This window comes from Cataglyphis hispanica, chromosome 1, assembly GCF_021464435.1.
Source record: "Cataglyphis hispanica isolate Lineage 1 chromosome 1, ULB_Chis1_1.0, whole genome shotgun sequence".
NCBI lineage: Eukaryota > Metazoa > Arthropoda > Insecta > Hymenoptera > Formicidae > Cataglyphis > Cataglyphis hispanica.
In genome coordinates, this window is record NC_065954.1 from 15,312,478 (window position 1) to 15,335,697 (window position 23,220).

Consider the following 23,220-nt stretch of genomic DNA (forward strand, 5'->3'; position numbering starts at 1 on the left):
TATTATGAAATAAAAATTTTGTGAGGAAGATAATTCGTAAACTATTGTCGCGTATTATTTTTACTTTACGAAATAAGGGGGATACTCCTTAAATGCTAAAATATGAAACTGGACGATGTGTTCAACGAATTGCAAAATTGTCAAAATGATGTACCGATCTTTCGAGTTAGTATTCTCTCTCTTCGCTATTTAAATGAAATATTTTATTTTAATTTTGTTATATTTAGCGATATTATTTTTTTTTGCAGAAATTGATAAGCACTGTATCTTCGCATAATCCCTGTGCGAGCGGAAACATGAAAGAATGCCAGAAGCTTCTGACGTATATTGTAGAGATAATTAGTAATAATTCCGAATTGGGAAACGAACGTGTCCTATTAGCATGTCACGCGTTTTATGCTTTGCTTTCGATGCATTGTGATTCGCGGTGTCTCACTGTAATGCATTTTCAAAAACTGGATTCCCACGATTTGTGCTTCCTCGAAAGGCAGTATACTGTTTCCGATCTTGAACTGTTTAAGTTACTGAACGCCTATGGATATCTACAGACGATTCAGAAAGACATGCATTTTGAATACGATGCTCTTTTACTTATATTTGATGTAATATATAGAAACTGTATGAAATACACGAGATACTCTTACTTTGCTTACAAAGTATTATATGTATGGTTGAAAAAGTTGAAACAGACATCCGATATGCGCTTTTGGAACAAAAACAATTGTATAGTAGAACGAAAATTGGAAGCTATCATATTCTCTAATTGGTCAAATGCGCTTAATGATATATGCAAACAAAACGCACAAATTTTCAATATGTATCTTCAGATAATGTTACAAAAGTATAGTGAAGTAAAAGAAACATTTATCGATTGTATATGGCGCAATTGCATTTTATATGTGCCGTGGCAAAACAAAATAAAGTATATTATCTTGATGGAAATTTGTCAAGTGTGGGATTTGGGATATCATGCTATGACAAATCCACAATATTTATCCGAGCTGTGCATTAGTTTAACCAGAAATTCTTTACGCTGTAGCGGTACGAAACTTTATCTGGCAATTTTAAGAAAACTCAGCGAAGATGAATGGAAGAAATCGTTCGGAGATGTTATGAAATGTATTATTAATCTCTGGGAATCGGGAAAGCAGTAAGTTTATAATTTTGAATTACAGTGATCACTTTTTCTCTGATAATCGACAATTGTTATATAATTATATTCGATTTTCTGCTTCTAAGACTTGACAATTATACTAAAAAGCTTCCTATATTTCCCTAATATTTACACGATTTCTTTTATAGTGTGCAAAATATATTCTCTGTTCAAGTTAAAATATTTTCCAGTACTAAAACACATTTCAATCTATCTTAATAATATCAATCTAGCTTAGTAATAAATTTTTTCGCAGTGAGGATCACAATGCTCTTCAATCGTTGTATAAATATTGGCTCGAACCGACCATAGAAATGTACAGGAACGTTTTGCCATTTTTATGGGAATTATGTGACGATTTGCAAGGATACTTCTTTCATTCGCACCTGCAAAGAACGGCCGCTAAATTTCACATTGAACTGCCAAAAATGCATGAAATTGATCATTACGCAAATGACAAAGAGGAAATTGTACGATTAAACGCTTTCGCTATTCTTTGTTATCGTGCTGCCAATTTGATCGATATTGAAAACGATATGGATCCATTTTTTCAAATAAAACAATTTCTATGGTTTAATGCTAACGTTACAACGATCTTCATGAGAGAAGGGATAATGAAATATTTCAGAATATTATGTTCGAATATCTTAAAAGTGATTAGCATTAAAGCTACTGATGTGCAGTCTATCTCTGGTTTCATGGAATGGCTACACGAATATTTTTTGGATTGCTTCGAAATTGGTTCATGTTATCAACGCAAGATTCTTGCTTTAAATTTGTACAGAATTCTGCTCTCTTTCACAAATGGGAACTCGCACGAGAGCTGCGCCCATCACGGGGAATGTCTTCGTTACGTTACGGTGATTGACAAGCACTTGAAGTTCACAAACAGTTGGAAGTTTACCAACAAAGAGAGTTTATTTCTGTTACTGAGACTCGTATTAGATTCTGCTCTTGATATCAAACAACTAGCTATTAGTCTTATTCTGGAATATTTTGAAAAAGATGTTTTATCAGCCACGGAAAAGCACGTAAGAAATCTGTCATGATATATTATGTACTAAATTTAAACGTTTCATGCTTTACAATGTACCTCTAAAAGAAATTAAGGAAAAAATTGAAAATTAAAGAGCATATTTCTCAATAGATTTTTCCCATAGTAAAATTTTCATTAAATAATTTAAATAATTTTTTTAAATAATTTAATTTAAATTTCTGTTCTAGTAAAGTTCACTTAAAATTTAATCCATAATAACAGACCATTATTTATTCTTATCTAACGTAGCTTGCAAAAGTTTTTTGTGTAGACTTTCAATTTATAACTCGAAAACTATATTAATATTATATTTTTGTGCAAAAAAAAAAAAATTTCAATATTGACCAAATATTACAAAAACTTGAATTTTCATGAAAAAAATTTTTTTAGGTACTCTATAATTGTGCATGGGAGCACTGCAATTCTTCCAAGTTCTATAAAGTTGAAAGTGGAGCAATTCTTATAAAGATAATGGCACACTGGTTGCCCTTGAATGAGATTTATAAAGATGTAACTTCAACATTTTCCCATGAATATAATAATATTCTCGTCTATTCGAGTTACTCAGAATTTCTATTGTATAAAGCTCGATGTCAATTGGTACAGATGAAAAGCGATATTTTGAAAGCTATTGCCCAGAATAGACCTTTCTATGGTGTGTTGACCGCTTTGCTATCAATCGCTTTTCGTGCTGGCCCAGAGAATTGGATTTTAACATCGAAATTTACAGAGGAAATGTTATACTTTTTGAAAGATGCCATTAACTTCTTTTTATCTACATTATCTACGAAAACATCGGATACAGGTGTCGCAAAGTATATGTGAATAATATTAACTATATAGAATACATTATAACTATTGCCATTATCAAATTTAAAGAGATCAATAATGATTTTTTAACAGAAATTAGTAATAATTTGTTAGTTTATAATTATTGATGGTAATCATGTTTAATAATCATGTTTAATAAACATGTTCTTGTTTAATAAGATTACTTAAAGTTATAGTGATAAATAAGAAATTAATATTAATTCCTTTATATCAATATTACTAATAAATTGTTATTTATCACAGAGAGAAAGAGGAAAAATTAAAGGTAAAATTAACAATTTGTAAAATTTTGTTTAGCTTATTCGTCCTCGTTTGCGGAAATGGGATTAGCTATCGAGGAAAAAATTAAGACTAGTGAAATAGAGATTTCTAATAATTATGACGAATTGCAATTATCGCCTGCACATCAAGTGCTTATCTCGTGTATCTGGATGTCCTTAAAGGTACATATGTATATGTATAATTAGTTGAACATATTATAAAATAATTTGTATACTATAGTTATATATAATTAATACAATTCTCTCAATAATAAAACACACAGTTTAATTTTCATGCAGGTATCGTGTGAGATCGTCAGTGAAATCGGAATGTTGATGCAGTCGAATTCACAAGTAAAATATTCTATAGATATTATTGTTACGGTATTATTGAAGTGTCGGCACAAAGGCGTGGTGGAATCTACTGGAGTAGCGATTGCGAATTTAGCTAGGTAAAAAGATCCTTTTTTTATAAAATCTTAATATAATGTAATAATTAATCTCTCTGCAAAGCGCACATTGAGATCATATGGTATATGAAATAGAAATAATCAATTTAAGTATTAATCAATTAACGATTATCTATTTTCTGTAACAATTGTTTATATTAATAAACGATTTGCTTTAGACGTTTATATGACCGAAAGGAATACTCCGAGCTGCCGAGAGCATATCTGATCAGTTTATTGGAGGAGGATGCGAGAAAATCATTGCAATTAACACGACGGGGTGCTGGTCTGTCGATCATGTTTCACAGATTGGTCGTCAGCGATAATCGAAGAGATCGACCTACAGTCCATTTCGCGGTGCGGATGTTATTACACTCGCTAAAAAATTTTTCGACCGTTAGAGAAGTAGAACTTGGACAGGACTCACCATGGGCGAAACGCTTGTACTTTTTGCGAACGTTGGTCGCCGATAAAGAGATACACGCGCAATTAGTCCCGTACATGGAGGAAATTTGTTTAACGTGTTTCGAATACATGAAATCCGATGTTTGGACCGTAAGGTAAAACAACGCAATGCGTAGTTTCCTTAATTTAAGTTAAATTATTCTTTCATATATTTCGATGATCTTTTCATATATTTCTATTTGTCATGTACATGCCATTTCAGGAACGCGAGCTTGCAATTGTATGGCGTAGTGGTGCCGAGATTGGTGGGTCAGTGCTCCGAAAAAAGCTTGGACAGAGAGTTGAGTTTTGGCTACGCTTATTCCGTTAATCATTTCGTTACGCATTATCCAACGTTGGCGAGTCGCATATATACCCAGCTACGAGATGTGTCAAAGATACGCGGTACTTCAAATGCGGCGTTACGTTCCTATTCAAGCATCGCGCATATCTTTGTGCTATTATCGAAATTATCGACGAGCGACTGCGATCTCATTGATTATCCCGCGGCGATTGTATTTACAAAGAAAGTCAAATATCTGTTGCTCATTTCTTTTCTCAGTAATCCGATGATGTATATCAGACAATTAGCAGCTAAAGTGTACACGGCTTTCACGCCTATCACGGATATCTATTCTACTTTAAGCTCGATTGCAAAAGCGACTTTTTCTCATGACACTAATATGTCGCATGGATACTTATTAACTTATAGATATTTAAGAAAAAAGGCCATCGATGATATTGAAAATTCCATATGGCATAAGGTGGCAGGCAATGATAATAGATTAGAATGTAGGATTCAGGCAATATCAAAATTTGCATCTCCTTGGAAAGATCGATATATCTTAATATCAAAGATATGGAATGATATATATAAGCAACAGGAAGCTGCACAACCATGTTATATGCTAGAAACATTGTTTATACAGGAATCATCTTCGTTATTTTCGAATTCGTTTTTAGATATATCATTATTCTATATCATTATTCTACCGATAATTGAATGTATAGTATCGTCGCAAAAGATCCAACCAGGATTTTTTCAATTTGTTGGATACTGGGCGCGATTATACGCGATACGTTGTGTTGAATTGAACTGCGCAATTAATTTTGACCGAGAGATGATACACAATATTCTGAATTCAAATTGTACAGAACAAGGTATCGAATTCTTAAATGGTTTATCGCATTGCGTTCCTTTACTAGAATTTATTCTCAAATACTTGATATCGATGAGCAATAATCGTCACCAATTATTATTCAACGAAATAGTAACTTTCACATTGAACACTATAAAACATGCTAGTTTGGAAAGGAAAGAGCTAAAATTTGACAAGATAATAGATGAATTTAATGGGATGACTAATTCGAGTTTAATTCGTGTAAAAAATTCATTGATTTTAGCTTTTTCCAAGAGCGAAACATTAATAAATCAAGTGCTGTCACACATTTTCGATATCGTATGTATGAATGAAAAGCAATCTGCTAGATTGGCAGCGGCTGAACACATCGAGCTTGCGCTGCATCGTCATGCAGAGCTGGGGAATAACAACAAATTGACAATTATGCGATGTTGCTTAATTCTGCTGAAAGATGAAGTCGCCGAGATCCGCGAGATCGTCTCGATCGCGGTGCAGAGGCACGCGTTTCGCAAACTCGTCGATTCCACATATTATCGATTGCAACACGAAGAGATCGTGTATCAACAACTCCTGTCGGACATTATTCGACTTGAATCGATTGCTGACGATGGTGTGGGTTTTATACAACAATTCACTCGCGCTACACACAGAGATGTCGATTTTAACGCGACGATCGAGAATCCATTCAACGACGATAGTATTTTTTACAGAGAAGAATCTAAATTTTTAAATATTTGTTTTCTTCTTTATGTTGCTTTGAATGATAATCGCGATGATTGTCTCAATACCATACAAATGTGTATCAATGATGATGAATGTATGAAGCATTTAAAAAAACTCCGAGAAAAGGCTGGTTTTAGATACAATGATTTGCGAATAATCTTGTACTTAAAAGAGACGGATTATCTAGCGCGGAAAAGAGATGTTATCGTGCGACAGCGGGAGTTATTTTCAAACATCTGCGCTTCTCATTTGAAACCGTAAAATATACAATTATATCAATTCGGTTTTCTATAGTCTTAAGATAATGCAATTTCTGTGCAGAAAAGTGATCAGTTAATAATATTTAGTTCAACTTTTCGAATCTGCAAAAAGATCATTTAAATCTATTAAAATTGATTTTCCACTTGATATTAATTTTTTATATATCAAAAACAGCAATATATAATAGCGAATTGTAGGCACATTGCAATCATCAAGATAATACTCAGTGAAACTAATATAATAATTAACTAATAATGCAGTTATCTAAAAACGGACTTGCACATTTTGCATTTCACGGCTGCAATTATTGCAAATTACTTTATCAACAAATTGGCTTATAATTCGATCAAAATAATAGAAGTGGGAAATAATAAGAATATGCCGATAATTAATATAAGATTATTATGGATTATTTAGATAAAATTATAATAATGAAAGATTTAGTTCATAGAACATAATTAGAAAACTGATTATACAAGAAAGTTTAAAGGATTTTATATGTTATATCTTAAGTCTATCGGTTAATAGGTAACATTAATTCTAATTACATTGTATCTTCGAAAGAATATATAAAAAACAAATAATTTTATATAATTTCTTGCATAATGCATAAAACATATTTAATTAATTACATGTGTACAACTTACAGATAGCCAAATATTCGTTACACACATTCCCAGCAATGTGTATAAACAAATAGACTTTATCGATCTTTATACATTTACATTACAACACTACGAGTTGTTTTTCCTATCTCTATAAGATAATCCTTTTTCGTCGCTATATATAACATAGCTATTCATATATAATGACAGATAATTTCAATTTTAATAATTTATAATTTCAATTTTTTCTTGTAAACATCCATACTAGAGATGATAGCGAAGACTTTTACATCATTCGTATCGATATATTTCAAACAATTTCAAGTATATACGCACAGCAAAAATTTATTTTATTAAATCCTTGTTTCTTACATAAGATAAAGAAATTATCTAGCAGATTCTGCATATGCATACTCATATATCAAATCTATAATCACATAGCACGATATCCCGTTCTTATCGTTTAATATACTCGAATATTTTTCTATGATGAATTCTTAAAAAGATATTATGCGCGAGTATATAAAAATATATCTAATTTGTCAAACCTAATATGAAAATAAATAAAACACAATATATACGAAGATACGAAGGTTAATGCTCTGTAAAGTGTTTTCTTAGAGATGAGAAAATTTAATATTTTAGAAAAAGATTAATTTATGATAGAACTGAGATGTTTCATACAAAAACCATGCTTTTCTCGTACGACAATAATGCACGCATATATCAACGATTTATCTAAGAGTCCTTTTTAATATAACAATATCTTTCACTTTGATAAAACACACTAATATCCTTCGCTTTTATATTCATCATCTCAATTGTTAAGATCTATCGCGTTTGTATGAGATATATCACTCTTATCGGTGACAATGATATTAAGTATGTACACATTGTGATGGAAATACCATAACATGATTTATGTATATATCAGAATATATAATTATATATTCTGAATAATTTTTCATCCAACATATGCGCTTAAACTCATGTTTAAAAAGTATCATTTTTCTAATCAAATTAATCAAATTACTTTTAGGATCATGCGATTTAAATTATTTTATTATTATTATTTTTTAAGTGTGTGTGAAAAGAAATATTCTTTTATTTAGAAAATGTGATTTGTTAATTTTAGTTGCAATTGAGATCTTGCAAAGCACGCACAAAATATGCAAACAATTATTTGCGTAATTTGATTTGTAAATTGATTTCATTTTAGCTTTCTGTGTAGATATCTATTAATAAATATCTATTTAATTATTTTTTTCACTACCATTATTATAATTAAATATAGGTTTGAGAAACTAAATCTCTGTCTGCCTACATATTTAATTTAGACTTCCATATTTAATATAATTATCAGCTATGTACATGTTTTGTTGTGAAAAATATATGTATAATAAGAATAGCATTTGCAATAGGATTTGTTGACATTTTCTAAACGTGCAATAACATGTCAATAGACACATTGCTTGTTCAAACTCAATAAGAGATTTTCAAGTGGCGATAGTTTCGCATACTCTGCGTCACAAAAGGGATAATATCAAGGCACCTCAGTGTAAAAAAAAGGAAAAAAAATTTCGATTAATTTAATATTTGCATTACATGTAAATCATATACTAATCTTATATTCTATTTTCACATTTGTATCACTCACTATCATGCTGCTATATATCTTTAATCAGGAAGCTGGTGCAGTTGTGTGAATGATTTGGTATATTATCTACATTATACTAATACATGAAAACATATTTAGTACTTAATTGCTATCGATTTTATAAATAAAGTTTCGCGAAATGTGCACTCTCTATTATTACCTGGAGTGTTATTATCAATAAATAGGTTTATAATAGAAATTTACAATAAAACTCAGAGTTTTCATACTGAAACTATGCATCATCGCTTTATAAAACCTTTGTAAATCTCTTTGCAGGCACGCGTATTATCTCTTTACCACTGACTTCTTATTAACATATACATTTTATGAAATTACGACGGCATCATCTATATATTTTAACATCATAATTTTTAGATTACAATACTTATATATGTTTTTCTATTCATGAAATTAGATTCGAGATATATTCTTTTGCTTTCTAGTCACTATTTTCTTATAATGCGAATTATCGATATTATGATTACTGTACAATTAAGTTTTTTTTTTTTTTTTTTTTCCCAGATGTAAGAAACATATGAGTTATATGTGAAATTTATAATTATAAAAAGAAAAATGTGTATATATTTAAAGTGCCTGATATCTTTTTTATATATATTGCTCTTCTAATCATTCATTGAAGAAGTATCAAATGTTGATTACTGATTATTGCCACTAGTAAAAATAAAAAGAATTTTAAATAAAAGAATCATAGAAAATTTTCATAAAAGAAGAGAAAAAACATCCAGAGTATTGAAATTATTATGAGACTAATTAGAAGACACACAAATAATACAAAGTATACACGAGAAGTGAAGCTGATATACAAAATATAACAGCATTACCATGGAGACAGAGAGACAGAGCGAAACTCTCATTAAAGATATTTAAATACTAAAACACTTGAACACTTTATAATTCATTAGAACACTTTTACATATTATTTCTAATCCATAGAATCCTTTCAATGTAACATTTTTATGTATTTAATAATTTATCATCTTATACAGCGATTTCTTCAAATGAGATCAATTTTTATCTTGCATTGTCCTAAGTTTTATATGCACATCATTTCAAGAACAATAAAATATTATGCTTAAATACCATACAAAAGAGAAAAATAATTTTCTATATGTAATATACTATTCACAAAAATAATATTGAAGATTTACTTGTAAATTTTATGTAAGTTATACCTGATAATATGTATAGTGCGTGCATATTGTTTGAAGCATTTTATGGCTACATCTAAATACATATTTTTTTCTAACTTTTCTTGGTGTAAACTTCAATATTTTTGACATTATGCGATTATACTGTTTTCATACAAATAAATGATCGATTTTCAGCCTTAGATACAAAAAATATAACATATTATAGGCAGGCTTATTTTGATTAAGAAAAATATAATTTTTGTGTAATTTTATGTAATTTATACATATGGATTATCCTCATATTACACTGTTATATAATTTTAGATTTTTTAAATAAATGTATATATTACACCATAAATAAGACACAATCAAATATAGAGAAAAGAGCAAACATTAATAAATTTAATCAAATACCTTTCGATTATCGATTGTTATCGCTGATCCTGCAATTATTTTTTTCTCGTTTTGTACTTGGGATTATATTCATTTGTTATTTAGTAGCTTGTGCAGGCCCAGTGGAAGTTTTTCCCTTCTGAGATGACTCTGCGGTATCGTTTGATTGATCAACATCCATCTATGAAAAAGTCCGTTAAATTATTAATTTGATATAGGATATTAAAATGTGAAAAGTTCAAAAATCTAATTTCTATAACATCATTTATATATAACAAGAATATATATAAAAAAAACTTGTGTATTATTATGATAAAATGTACCTTCTCTTCTTTTTCATCTTCGATCACTATAGGACCGTTTTCAGCCTCGAATTCTTTTAGAACCGCGTCCAAATTATATCTTCGTCGATAATTAACAAAAAATGATCGTAAGTGTGCCTCAGTTTTGGTTCCGATAACTTCAGCGATCGCGGCGAAATCCTTTCCATATTTTCTGATACCTTGAACAGCCAATAACAATTCATCGTTTGTCCAACGAGCATTTATACGGCTCGATACTTCCGGTGGTCGTAGATGGTCAATACCATCGGCAGTCTTTCGTTTCAGTGCGCTCACTTGTTGTTTGTTGGCTTGTATCTGTGATTTCGAATAAATTATATAACATTATGTATAAATTACACAATACATAATTATGTGTGAATAAAATGGTATAATCATAATTTAATTAGAAATAATATACAATATTAAAACATCAATATACATGATGAAAGTGTTCGAATGCTCGCAACTTTAAATTTTTAAGTCTTACTTTACGATAGTATTAACATATATATTAACATATGTGTATCTCATCTGTTAGTAGTTTGAAATATGAGCATTCGTGTAATCGCTTTCGTCATAATTATATAGAGAATAAAAGGGAAATGTATCCACACGACATATATTGCAAAAACTTTTTATTTCTACTCATTAACATACTTGACGCTTTAGGCTAACGATCTCAGTGTCGATCGCTTGCAAACTGTTGTTGGCCTGGTTTGGTTGACCAGCCAAAGCCGCCAAATCATCGTGATTCACAACCAAGCCTCGAGGTGGCTTTCTTTTATTCGTACGACCCGGCATGGAAGTTAACGGTCTCGCTACACCGGTGCGCCTAAACCATCAGAAAATGTTTTTAAAACTAATGATTTCAATACTATAGGAATACGAAGCTAATCTATACTGTGTCTCAATGTCATTAAAATCAACTGGAAACCATTGGAGATGTAAAACGATTATACCGAATAAGCATTCTTCGAGGATATTCATAATAATTTCTGCTTAAACATCAATAAATATATCCATGTTTATCTCTGTAAAAAAAAAATTATCATTAAAATTAAAGAAACGACGACTTATTTCAACGTTATATTTCTCATATGAATATCCTCCCAGCTGTTTATTGACAATGAGTTTCGTAGGAGATTCATTTACTTTGCTAACATTGGCATTAATTAAATTGAATTAATTTGATTTACGTTACGTTCACTGACCTCCAATGTAGATAGCAGCTATGACACGCGTGTCCTTTGGGCGTCGCACGAACACTATGGCATGCAACGCCACAGTTGCTACATGAGCCCTACAACACATAATACCCTTTTTAAGATAAAAATTTTGATACCCCCCCTCCCCCAATCATATTTTGTAATTAATTATCATTTATTCTGTTTTTGAATGCAAGTTAAAATGAATTGGAATAAAGTCATTAAAATAATTTATGTACCCCATTCTCTACAAACAAGTGCATATTTTCGTATTTGACTTTCGTACTTTTCATAGTTGACTCAATTATTCACGACAGCATTGGTCAAATCAACTGAGTTAAATATATTGTATATATGTATATATATTTCAAAACTTCTTCTACTTTATTCATTTCCTCAAGATTTCAGCCTATCTATTTCAATATCAAAAGGAGTTTTGATTGAAGAAAAAATATTTATATATTATGCCAGTGTAGCAATAATCCATGTAATGCATTGAAAATAGTAAAACACAGTAGAGAAGCGTATTATATTATGTAGTGAGTGTGGGTAAGGTTTAGGCTGAGTACCTGAACCTGAGGGGCGTTTTCCGAGTCGGATGGGGCCTTAACATCAGTGCCTTGGCTTCCTGGCACAGCTTGGTTCTTTCCACGACGTATTCCGCGGTGGATCGTCCATTTCTGGAACGTTCCACATTTACGTTCACATACCGATGTAACCGTCCAACTAAACTATTGCTTATCTCTTACATGTGCAAAACATTTAAATAGATTTCCTTTTTTTTTTAATATCACGCAAGTAAAAAAATATCGTAAAATTTCCAGATTTATATGTTATAAATTTTTTATACCCTATACATACATATATAAAAATATCTATATACGACGATTTCTTGCTACCATTAATGTTACATAACATTGCTTCTTTTACCCGCTTCAATTATAATTATAATGTCTTATCGTGTGGATACATTTTTTTTTATATAAGTTTTAAAACTGTTATGTTATTCTCTATATTATCAATTTATGCCACGAGTATAATTATTTGCAATATAATCGCACGAAACAGCCAGAACATTAAGCTTGTACACAAAGAAACATTTTTATTACAGAATGGACAGAAAAAGAGAGATATTAATTAGATATGGTAAAGAATTAAAAAGAACAAAGAGTCTCCCTTTACTGCAATTATTGCATTAATGTTAAAGTCTATTCTGTTTTTTTAGATTTTATTTTCTAGATTTATATCTGTATTAAAATGCTATTGTTTAAAATAAGAAAAAAAATGTTTTCTTACACAAAACAAAATAGAGCACATGCATTAAATTTTATTGCTCAAATTAGTTCTTCAAATAAATCCTTACTTTTTCTTCAGATTCGCTATCTGTGTTGGAGCCGAGCTCGCTTCCGTTTTCGCTGCCATTCTCGCCTTCTTTACAGCCGCTCGTCAATTTTCGTGCTTGCCTGTCCATTAATGATGTCCTACTTCGTGTTTTTTTCCAGCCATAATAGTATTTGACAAGACTTGCAATAGATTTGTCAGGGAGCTGTATATATAAATCATCACAAATATAAATTATTTATAAATTATAGAATATTACAGAATTATATCTTCTAATATATTCCTTTCTCTCTCTCTCTCTTTTTATAAAAAAAGGAAATTTCTCTTTCTTTTCTGTATAAATTTTATTTTAAATAATTTGTAAATTTAATTACACATGTGTGTATGCGTGCGCGCGCGCGTGTGTGTAAAATTCAAAAGCGTCAATGCATATATGCTTATTTCCTAAAATTGTTGTTATATTATCAATAATATATAAAAAAATTAATATTAATTTTTATTATGCTCTAATTATGTTTCAATTTATTTGTAATTTTATTGTATGTTATTATAAAAAGATATTACAACCACAATTATCATATTTTTAAATTTTATATTATCAAATAGCTTATTTTAAGAGAAAAATCTCTCCAATAAAATTTCTCACTTTACTAAATCAAATAAAAATTTTTTTTATTAGTTTAAAAATGCATTAGAATTCAAAATCATCATTTTTCTTACTTTATACTTTACTACATACTACAAAATTATTAAAATATACAAGTTCTATAATACTTAAATCTAAATATAATTAGTTAAAAAAATATATATTATTAATTACTATTTTCATATTAAATAGTTCTTTGTAGAACATATAATAAATAGAAATTAGGTCTCAGAAAAATCTAAATATCATAGAATATTTTATAATATAAATAAATAAATAAAATTGTACCATTTGCCGAATGCGATGAAAACTCTTGCCATGAAATTGAAATGCTTGCTCAAATAATACTTTATCTTCAACCGTCCATTCATCAGGAAATGGTGTAAAATTTGCTAGATCCAAGACTGCACGTTCCAAATTATGTTTGTGCCAAAATAGCATTCCCAATGCCTGTTCTCCATTATAACCATATTTTTCTTTAGCTAATATAATGTATTCATCAACTAGAAAAGATAGAAAACATGTTAGTTAATCATAAATTTATTTATACAAATTAATTAATATATAAATCTTCATTACTTACGTTTCTGATCTGGTATATCTGTGGTTGGTGACCAAACTAATAATGCTCTATCAGGACATTGATCCAATCTACGTTCTAAAATATATAATACCATGTTGAATAAGTTGAACAAGTTTTATATGATTTAATTCTACATTTTTGAAAATCATACATATATAAAAATTAAATACCATTAACAGGAACAAGTTCAGGAACAATCACTTGGTAATCTCGTCCAACTCTTATTTTCTCTGCTGGAACTTGCAAAACATTATATGGTTAAGAAATGTTTCTGTCAGATTATATATAATAAATAAGATTTTACATTTTGTATCATTTAATTAATTTAATTTTTTCATTAATATCTCCATATGTATATAGAAATTATGTCATTTTTAGATTATATTATTAATATTACAATAAAAGAATATTTCTTTTTACAAGATTTTTATTAATATAAATACAAAAGAGCATATTTGCCATTCCAAGCAATATTTGCATCTATAAAAGATGTTTAAATGAAAAAAAGTGGAGCGCGTAATTTGAAGATCTGTGGATTAAGATGAAACTGTCTTGATTTAACAAACCTCAAACAATCTTTGCACAAAATAAACGTTATAATATTTGATAATCAGGACATTTGTATCGATGGCGATAAGATGAAAATAGGTGATACCTCCATCCTCTTCACTGGAAGATTCCGTCTGTGCGTTAGGGCTGGGGCCTCGCGATCTGCGACCATTGCGTACATTTTCCGAGTTTCTCTCTGCCAAGACCATCGTGATGATGGCTTGCTCGTTAATTGAATCGAATATGAATTATCACTATAGCAGAATGATATACTATAGAGATGCGCTGACAGAAAATCTCTCGCGAACGTGCGATGGAACACACAGCTCGCTTACACAGTTCGCCTCGAAATGCACGACGATATCGAGTCCGATCAAAATTTCTCAAAGTAGTGCTTCGCGCGACCGTAGCGAAAGTAAAATGGCCGCTCGCCACACGCCATCTCATTGGTCAGCGGATTGCATTTGAGAAAAATGGGTCAATTTTCACCATATGCAATAATAAGCAACTTTGAAGAATAAATATTGTCAAGAGTGATTTCAACTTTATTCCTGTTTTCTTCTGTACGGCATTTTTTATTTTGTTTATATCTGAAATCGATGAACACAAAAGTAATCGATAAATATATAATAATAATAAATAAGCTCGATTTTGAAAATATGAAATAATTTTTTATATAATTTTCAAATTTTATATAATTTTCATTGTACGTTAAATAAACGAGTAGCGAAGATAAGGATTTTCTCTATTAAAATTTGAAAGATATAATATAATTACGTCATAGTGTGAAAGTAAACATAGAGGGTGTACTCTACTTGGCGTTACAAAACTTTGAAACATTTAGTTGACCAATCAAAACAAAGTATTCTTCGCCTCTTTTGAAAATGTCACGAGATATACGGCCACGCGAAATTATACCTGCGAATCTGTCGACGTTCTAGTTAATTTTGTCAATAATTTTCGTACAAAGACTAAATACTACTCTTTCGACGAATGAAACGAAGTCGTCCTGTTATTTGTAGAGAAACGATGAGACAATCGCGATGATTTTAATCGGTGTAATTTTAATATTTGAAATAACCTCGATTACGTAGGACACTCTCAGGTCAAATATTATTCCGTCGTAGCGTTACCATCGTAGACGCATCGCGGTTGTCACATACTTCTATTATCCATGGTTCTATCATCCTATGTTCCATGTTCCATTCCCATTTCCCATCGTTTCATCATCGTCAGTTTCTCACAGTCTCCTATGGGCTGCCGACGGTATTGTGTGAGAGGGTTTTGCCACCGATTTAACGTAAATATCACATTTATAAAGAATTTAGCGTTGATTTTGCTGCAAGTTTTATCGTAATCGTGCTCGCGTTTGGCTGCGCAGTTCATTGCTCGTTGTCACTTCGCTGTTTGTCTCCTTGCACTTTCGTTTCTGCAATAACCAAAAAATTTACCCTTCAGGCAATACCTACATACACAGTTTCTCCTTTTTACGATAAAACCACGCTTTATCGCTACATCTTCATGATTTATGGATCCAACATCCGGTATCGAAGATACGAAAAATCGTTAACATTCCTTATGATTTATGATTTGTACCGTTCGACAAATTTTTCTTCATTAGCTAATTACATATATTAATAAATAATTTGGTTCCTTTTTTTTAACACTTATATCTTTGCACTGTTTACCTATGGCTTTGCACATATGCTTAACTGATGCTCCAAAACTTCTATAATTTTATTTTTAAATATCTCAATTGTGCCTTCATATTACATTGATGTTACATATTAATTGTTTACTGTATAGATAGCCAAAACGTTTTATTATTATTATTATTGTGCTATAAAGTGTTGTTGCTACAAAGTCTTGTTAGTCATATATCTCTGTCTCTTGTGATTATATAAATTGTAAATATGCACAACTGTATATATTGTGAGGGGGTTAGATGCATTTACTGTTATATTTTGTGTGTGTGTGTGTTCTTATCACAAATTAATATTATTTTAATTTCTGATTTTGTTTATTTAAACACTTTATTTTTCATATATAATTTGAAACATAAATTTGTGTAAATACACATAACATGTATTATCATAATTGATGAAACACAAAGTATAAAAATATATTCCATACACATATTTATATATACTTTCTTAAATTCATATTATATAAATATTATATGAAAACTGTTTTGTAAATATCCTTTTTTTATTTTTATTTCAGATGATTATTTAAACAAGATAAATCAACTTTAATTTTAATTGTAATTGTTTTTTCAACGAAGAGATACAAAAACAATTTACAAAAAAAAATGAGGGTTGTTGCACTAATCAGTGGTGGCAAAGATTCTTGCTTCAATATAATGCAATGTATAGCAGCTGGTCACGAGATTGTGGCTCTGGCTAATTTATACCCTGTTGAAAAAGGTACTAAAATGTATCATATTATCTGAGATAATGATATTTTGATCATGAATTACTAATGCATATTACATGACTGATGCATTTTTCAACTTAATACAATTTATAATATTCTATATCAACATTATAATTTATATTTATACATTATAATTTATATATATATATATATATATATATATATATATACTTTTTTATAATTAAATATAATTAAATATAATTTATGGAAATGTAACATATAGGTATAACACACAATGCTTCCAGATGAGCTGGATTCGTTTATGTTCCAAACAGTAGGACATCAAGGTATCAAGTACATTGCTCAAGCTATAGGTTTGCCTATATATCGTTATCCAACATTTGGTAAAGCCAATGTCCGAGAGAAATATTATTACCCTACAGAAAGTGATGAAGTCGAGGATCTTTTTAAACTTTTGAGCACAGTAAAGGTAAATCAAGTATATTTATATATGTTATATCAAAAATGCATATTTTATATATATATATATATATATATATATATATATATATATATATATATCTAGTTGTTTCAATAATGAATATCTTTTACAGGAACGTGAAAATATAGAAGCAGTGTCAAGCGGTGCTATTCTTAGTGATTATCAACGGATTCGTGTAGAAAATGTGTAATTATCATTTATTTTTATCTCTATAAATTCCTGATATTGATAATTGTTGTTAATAGTTTTTTTGAATATTTGTATCTTAGATGCAGTCGTTTAAATCTCATTTCTTTATCATACTTATGGAGGCGGGACCAGGAAGAACTGTTAAATGAAATGATACAAAGTTCCATTAATGCAGTACTAATTAAAGTTGCAGCTCTTGGTCTTGAAACTAAACATTTGGGCAAGTCTATATCTGAAATGCAACCTCATCTTATTAAAATAGTAAGTCATATTTTTTCAAGTTTGTTATTTTACATTTTTTCCCTTTAATTTCTATTTTAAACAGAAAGTTTTATTTATATTCTTAATGATTTATAATAAAAATATATAATAAACTTTATTTACAGAAAGAAAAATATGGAGTGAATATATGTGGAGAAGGAGGAGAATATGAAACATTTACTTTAGATTGCCCTTTGTTTACTAAAAGTATCATAATGTAAGTTATATATGTTCACATTTATACATATTTTATGTATGTCTATACAATTTGAATAAGTTTTTTATTCTATTTTGTTTTATGATAGTGATGATTATGAGAGCATTGTGAATTCGAGAGATGATGTAGCACCTGTAGGATATCTTAGATTTACAAAGATCCATTTACAAGAGAAAGATGTAAGTTTCTAAATCTCATATAGATTTGTACATACAACTATACTTACTTATAAGATACTGGTAAACTCAAGGTAAAAATTTGTATTTCTCAGAATGGAGAACTGGAGAAATTAAGCCTGTCGGAAAGACTAAAAACTGTTTTGATAAAATCACCACAAGATTATATTGCTGAAATCATTGGTCCAGAGCTTCACGATGGTTGTAATTTATCAGAAGACGAAAATGACGAACACGCTTGTGAAAACAATAGTTTAAAAGCATCGAATTCAGGTATATAGAAAAGAGAACATGGAAAAAATATCTATGTGTAATATACAGGATATTCAATAATAATAACAATAATATAACATAATCATCTCTTGTGTACAGATAGGTGAAACCGAGGAGAAAAGTCTTTTATTATTTTGCGATAATAATTACGATTTTTTAATAATAATAATTATTCTATTATAATATTTCTAATAGTAATAATTAATGAGAAATAAAAAAGATCAGCCAGTTCGCGAGAGTATAAATATTAAAAAGATTCAATCCATTGTTGCTATAGACTTGTGGTGACTTGCTAGAACGCGAGAATCTAGCACGTTGTATATCGCTTATATGTAATCGTTGTCACTTGTAAAACGTTCCTCTGTTCTTTGTCGCGCGTCTAGCCACCGCATACTCTCTTTTTGCTGTGCACTTGTACTCGCGCAAATTAGTCGATCTTTTTAAATTAATTTCTCAATAATTATTACGAAAATCGCAAGATTGGTAAAGCAGTTTTCGATTTCTATTCTACCTGTACATGAGAAGTGATAAGATTATTATCGGACAGCTTATATTAAATCTAAATGATGTACAGGTCAATTTCATCCTCCAAGTCCAATGGAAATTTTGTATGAAGAGGAAGATTATCCAGACGCGCCAATGGTTAATAGAAATCAAACAGGGTGGTTCTGGTTCGGTGGCATTGTAGGAAAACACCCGGATGTCACACCTGCTATGGAAGAGGCATTGGAGAAATTAAGCAGTAAAATTCACATCTTAATCACATACCTTTTGGCTTAGTAATTATTTAATATTAGCAATTATTTCTAAATTTAATTAATAATGCGAAAAAAGAACAATGTGAACAAATTTTTTTCATGCATATATCTGTTTAATTACAGCTCTGATTCAAAACGAAAATCTGCGCACGTCCGATATCGTTGCAGTAACGTTGTATATAAAAGATATGTCAAATTACAAGGCTATAAATGAAGCATACGTTTCCTGGTTAGGTAAAAAAAGTCCGCCAGTTCGTGTATGCGTAGAATGTCCTTTGAATGTACATGTCGCGCTTGATGTGACAGCGTATAAGGAAAACCAAGATTGTGGGGATAAATGGGCCTGTAAGCGACACATGATGCATGTGCAAAGCATAAGTCATTGGGCACCTGCTAATATTGGTCCTTATTCTCAAGCTGCCTGTGTAAGTAAAATTAATATGATATAAAAATCTTGTGTAAGAAATTATTAATTTTTCTCTCGATATTTTTAAAGAAAATTGATTTTAAAAATCAAATTTTTCATATTTTTTAATTTTTCTGTTACAATCTTTAATCTTCTTTAATCTTCTATTTATACATCTAAGACAATCTCTCTATTATTAAGATAAAAATTAATCCTTTCTTTTTATAGGTGGGTGATATTATTTTAGTCGCTGGGCAAATACCTCTGGTACCTGGTAATATGAATCTTCTAGATATGAACATTAAACGGCAGTGCCGTTTAACACTAAGACACATAGATCGCATCGTTAAGGCAATGGATGCTAAATTGCGAGACATAGTACAAGGTATCTGTTTCCTGACTCATTCTAGTTATATAGTGGACGCGAGAAAGGAGTGGGAAAGGAGGACGAGAAATGCCATTGTAGATTATGTTGTTGTACCAAATTTGCCACGTGGTGCTCAAGTGGAGTGGTGCGTTTGGGCTCATAGGGATAATAATCGATTTGAATGTAAGTGCAAAATACTTAATGAGAAATCATATATCTGTTGCAAGTTGAGTATAAAATCATCTATTTTTTTTTACGTTTCCTTTTATCAATTTCCAAGAAATATTTTTCCATTTATTTATCTGAAAAGAATAATTGTGTGTTCTATTGCAGATGAAGAAACAGGAAAATGCGTGGCTAATTTTAGGATAGCCATCAGACGTAGGTGGAATTACGAAAATAATGTTTCGGCAATTGTATGCTACATGTCTACCGGTAAGTTTTTCTTGGCAAACTGTTCCTTCTAAGAATGCGATATTTTTTTCCATTTTATATATAGATAAAAATATTGAGAAATATTAACAATATTTTAATAAAATTCTTAATAAATATCTTGAATAATAATAATAAAATAGTAATAAATATCTATAATAAAAATCTTGAAATAAAATTTTATAATATACAATATTTTGATAATAATGATAATTATAGTAATAATATAAGTTAGAATCGATTAAAGATAAAATCATATTAATAATCAATTAATATTTTTTTATTAACTGATGCTCGAATTTAACTATTATGTAAATTAAAAAAAATATTTCTAATATAAAAAAAATATTTTTCTAATTATGAAATTTCTGTGGATACAGGTACATCTAATTCTACTGGTAATTTGACAACGGAGGCAAGTTTGCCGTCCATAGAACTGAATGCAAATGAACTGTCAGAGGCTTTCGAATATCTGTTGTGTAAACTCAGGAAAGGCTCGCAGAGTGCAAATCCGACGTGTAATTTGCGAATATTTTATAAAGTCGGCAGCTTTCCGGGCCCGAATTTTCTTCATAATGTCCTATCGAAGTTTTCTACGCAGAATTTAGTTATCACCATTATACCGGCTATTCACTTACATAACTTCAGTACTTTGTTATCTATATGTGGTATTAGGCATGAGTAAATACTCAAATTAATTTTATACATTGTCAATTATTTGTTAGAATTGGAGTGCGCCTTTAGGATAAAAAATTGAAATCTTTGCTGGAAAACAAGAGTTGCACTAGTTGCAAGAGTTTTTTTGAAACAAAGAGAAAAAAAGAAAAAAAATACATTTAAAGTTTCCATTTCATGGAATACTTGCATGATTATTATAATGATAATTTTATTTACTGTGAACAATTGAAGATTGAAACTGTAAATGCATTTTTTTTAAAGCCGCGTTTTTGCTTATTCGTTTGTTTTACAATTAAACGCTTCAATTTTTCGACAATCGACAAGTCGAACGCGGTTCGAAGAAGAAAGATAAAACAGTGGTTACCATAGCACCAAAGTAGCACTGTTAAGTTTTCCTACATGCGCAAATACGATGCTATTTTGCTTCACCGATGATGCATCGGTGGATGTATTTGAGTACTTCTTGCGTTTCATATGCGAAGGATGCGGTTGTTCGCTCGACATTAACTGACGATGTAGTTACGTTGCTGTTTTTTCTAGCTGCACTTTTACATATTCTCTCGCAAGCTTCCTTTCTCTCCCTTCATATCCCGAAACAATCCTTGTTTCTTTCTTTAAAATATTAAAACAATAGTGAAGTGCAACTAAAAAGAACACGCTATATTATCTTATCGAATACTACTAGTCAATGACGGGTCAAGTGCAATTCACGAGCTATGAACCCGTTCCTTAGCACGTAAGTGCTCTTTGAAAACGCGATTGCACGTTAAGTATAATACTCGTAATATATGTACGACTTGTACTGCTGTTACGCTATGATTTTTTGCTCAAAATACTTTGCGATATTGTAATCATGTGCGGAATGTTAATTAACGTGTGTGTGACGTTTTTGTAAAGCAAATTAAATCGTGCACAGCCATTTTTACAATAGCACTTGACGTTCACTCTTGAATTTTAAATAAAAAATATATAAATAATAAGAGAACGTATCACGCGAGAAAAAAGTACAGAATACTATATATGGATCGATTTTTGATACGATTGCAATGCTTGAATACACATGAAGAGAATATTCTTTTTTTCGACAATGTTCTTTGCTCTCAATAATGTGCTGCCGATATTGCTACATGATTGTTGATCATTGTTTTTGAAAACTGCGTCGCGCAGTTTGTACAGACAAAAAAAAAGAAATAAAACTTGGAATCTATAAGAATTAACTTACTTGGCAAGATGCGCTGCACGGCAGCTTCGCATTCTTTGCGCGTACGTCACTGTTGCTTTAGAAGTATCTTGTACAGATTGCATTACAAATTATAATAATAAGACGTACTCTGGCGTAATATTATACAAAGTTGATGCAACGACATGCCAAAGTTTATATATATTTTGCAACTTGCTCATTTTTTAAACAGTCGCAATTATACTATCGTTATTCTGTATGTGTACATAAATGCAACGTAATCAACACAATCTTATATAAATATATTGTAAATCATTTGACAGCGAAGAAAGAAAGCGCATTGTTCAAAATGTGGATACTGTGTTAGAAGTATGTAAAAATACATAAGAAAAAGAAGAAAAGATGTTTATTCGCATCTAATTCTTGCAACAAAATATTAATCCGAAGATTACGTCGCAAAAAAAAAAATAAAGAATGATATATATTTTTAAGAAATTGCCATCTTTTCTTTTTAATTCCACATTTTTATTCTTTTTCTTTCTACATATATATCGCGGTCGACAAAAAAGACTGCTTTATAAAAGTATTATTAATGATTTATGAATGATTATTTCTCTCCTGAAAAAACCTATCCGAATCGGGTAGTTTAAAAA

General features: G+C 30.1%; 3 protein-coding genes across 4 annotated transcripts; 2 read left to right on the forward strand and 1 right to left on the reverse strand.

Moving 5' to 3' along the window:
- The first annotated feature begins 24 nt into the window (after positions 1-24).
- Positions 25-8,793, forward strand: LOC126848223 (uncharacterized). The gene is made up of 8 exons (XM_050588929.1): positions 25-165; positions 249-1,150; positions 1,410-2,184; positions 2,580-2,994; positions 3,318-3,463; positions 3,581-3,732; positions 3,909-4,289; positions 4,397-8,793. The coding sequence occupies exons 1-8, from the start codon at positions 103-105 to the stop codon at positions 6,297-6,299; spliced, it is 4,737 nt and encodes a 1,578-aa protein (XP_050444886.1). The 5' UTR covers positions 25-102; the 3' UTR covers positions 6,300-8,793.
- Positions 6,903-15,150, reverse strand: LOC126848651 (REST corepressor 3). Its single transcript, XM_050589687.1, has 10 exons — positions 14,859-15,150; positions 14,374-14,442; positions 14,204-14,278; positions 13,909-14,123; positions 12,997-13,179; positions 12,203-12,313; positions 11,640-11,728; positions 11,086-11,260; positions 10,429-10,743; positions 6,903-10,286 (listed from the first exon to the last, which is right to left on the reverse strand). The coding sequence occupies exons 1-10, from the start codon at positions 14,959-14,961 to the stop codon at positions 10,203-10,205; spliced, it is 1,419 nt and encodes a 472-aa protein (XP_050445644.1). The 5' UTR covers positions 14,962-15,150; the 3' UTR covers positions 6,903-10,202.
- A 781-nt stretch (positions 15,151-15,931) lies between these two features.
- On the forward strand, positions 15,932-23,062 carry LOC126848429 (uncharacterized). 2 transcript variants are annotated; one of them, XM_050589329.1, is made up of 13 exons: positions 15,932-16,052; positions 16,976-17,178; positions 17,434-17,618; positions 17,743-17,816; positions 17,900-18,080; positions 18,206-18,297; positions 18,386-18,476; positions 18,569-18,746; positions 19,321-19,488; positions 19,628-19,929; positions 20,139-20,460; positions 20,611-20,712; positions 21,090-23,062. In XM_050589329.1, the coding sequence occupies exons 2-13, from the start codon at positions 17,064-17,066 to the stop codon at positions 21,392-21,394; spliced, it is 2,115 nt and encodes a 704-aa protein (XP_050445286.1). In that variant the 5' UTR covers positions 15,932-16,052; positions 16,976-17,063; the 3' UTR covers positions 21,395-23,062. The 2 variants fall into 2 exon arrangements, with proteins under 2 accessions (XP_050445286.1, XP_050445296.1); XM_050589339.1 differs by lacking the exon at positions 15,932-16,052 and having other exon boundaries at positions 17,042-17,178; positions 17,412-17,618.
- The last annotated feature ends 158 nt before the right edge of the window (positions 23,063-23,220 follow it).

Excerpts from the sequence above, each read along its gene's own strand:
- LOC126848223 (XM_050588929.1), top strand. The coding sequence starts at position 103 with ATGAAACTGGACGATGTGTTCAACGAATTGCAAAATTGTCAAAATGAT. Across the intron at positions 166-248 it reads ATGATGTACCGATCTTTCGA|AAATTGATAAGCACTGTATC; the intron begins GTTAGTATTCTC and ends TTTTTTTTGCAG. Across the intron at positions 4,290-4,396 it reads TCCGATGTTTGGACCGTAAG|GAACGCGAGCTTGCAATTGT; the intron begins GTAAAACAACGC and ends ATGCCATTTCAG.
- LOC126848651 (XM_050589687.1), bottom strand. The coding sequence starts at position 14,961 with ATGGTCTTGGCAGAGAGAAACTCGGAAAATGTACGCAATGGTCGCAGA. Across the intron at positions 14,443-14,858 it reads TTCCAGTGAAGAGGATGGAG|TTCCAGCAGAGAAAATAAGA; the intron begins GTATCACCTATT and ends ATGTTTTGCAAG. Across the intron at positions 11,729-12,202 it reads AAAACGCCCCTCAGGTTCAG|GGCTCATGTAGCAACTGTGG; the intron begins GTACTCAGCCTA and ends TATGTGTTGTAG.
- LOC126848429 (XM_050589329.1), top strand. The coding sequence starts at position 17,064 with ATGAGGGTTGTTGCACTAATCAGTGGTGGCAAAGATTCTTGCTTCAAT. Across the intron at positions 18,747-19,320 it reads TTTAAAAGCATCGAATTCAG|GTCAATTTCATCCTCCAAGT; the intron begins GTATATAGAAAA and ends AATGATGTACAG. Across the intron at positions 20,461-20,610 it reads GGATAATAATCGATTTGAAT|ATGAAGAAACAGGAAAATGC; the intron begins GTAAGTGCAAAA and ends GTTCTATTGCAG.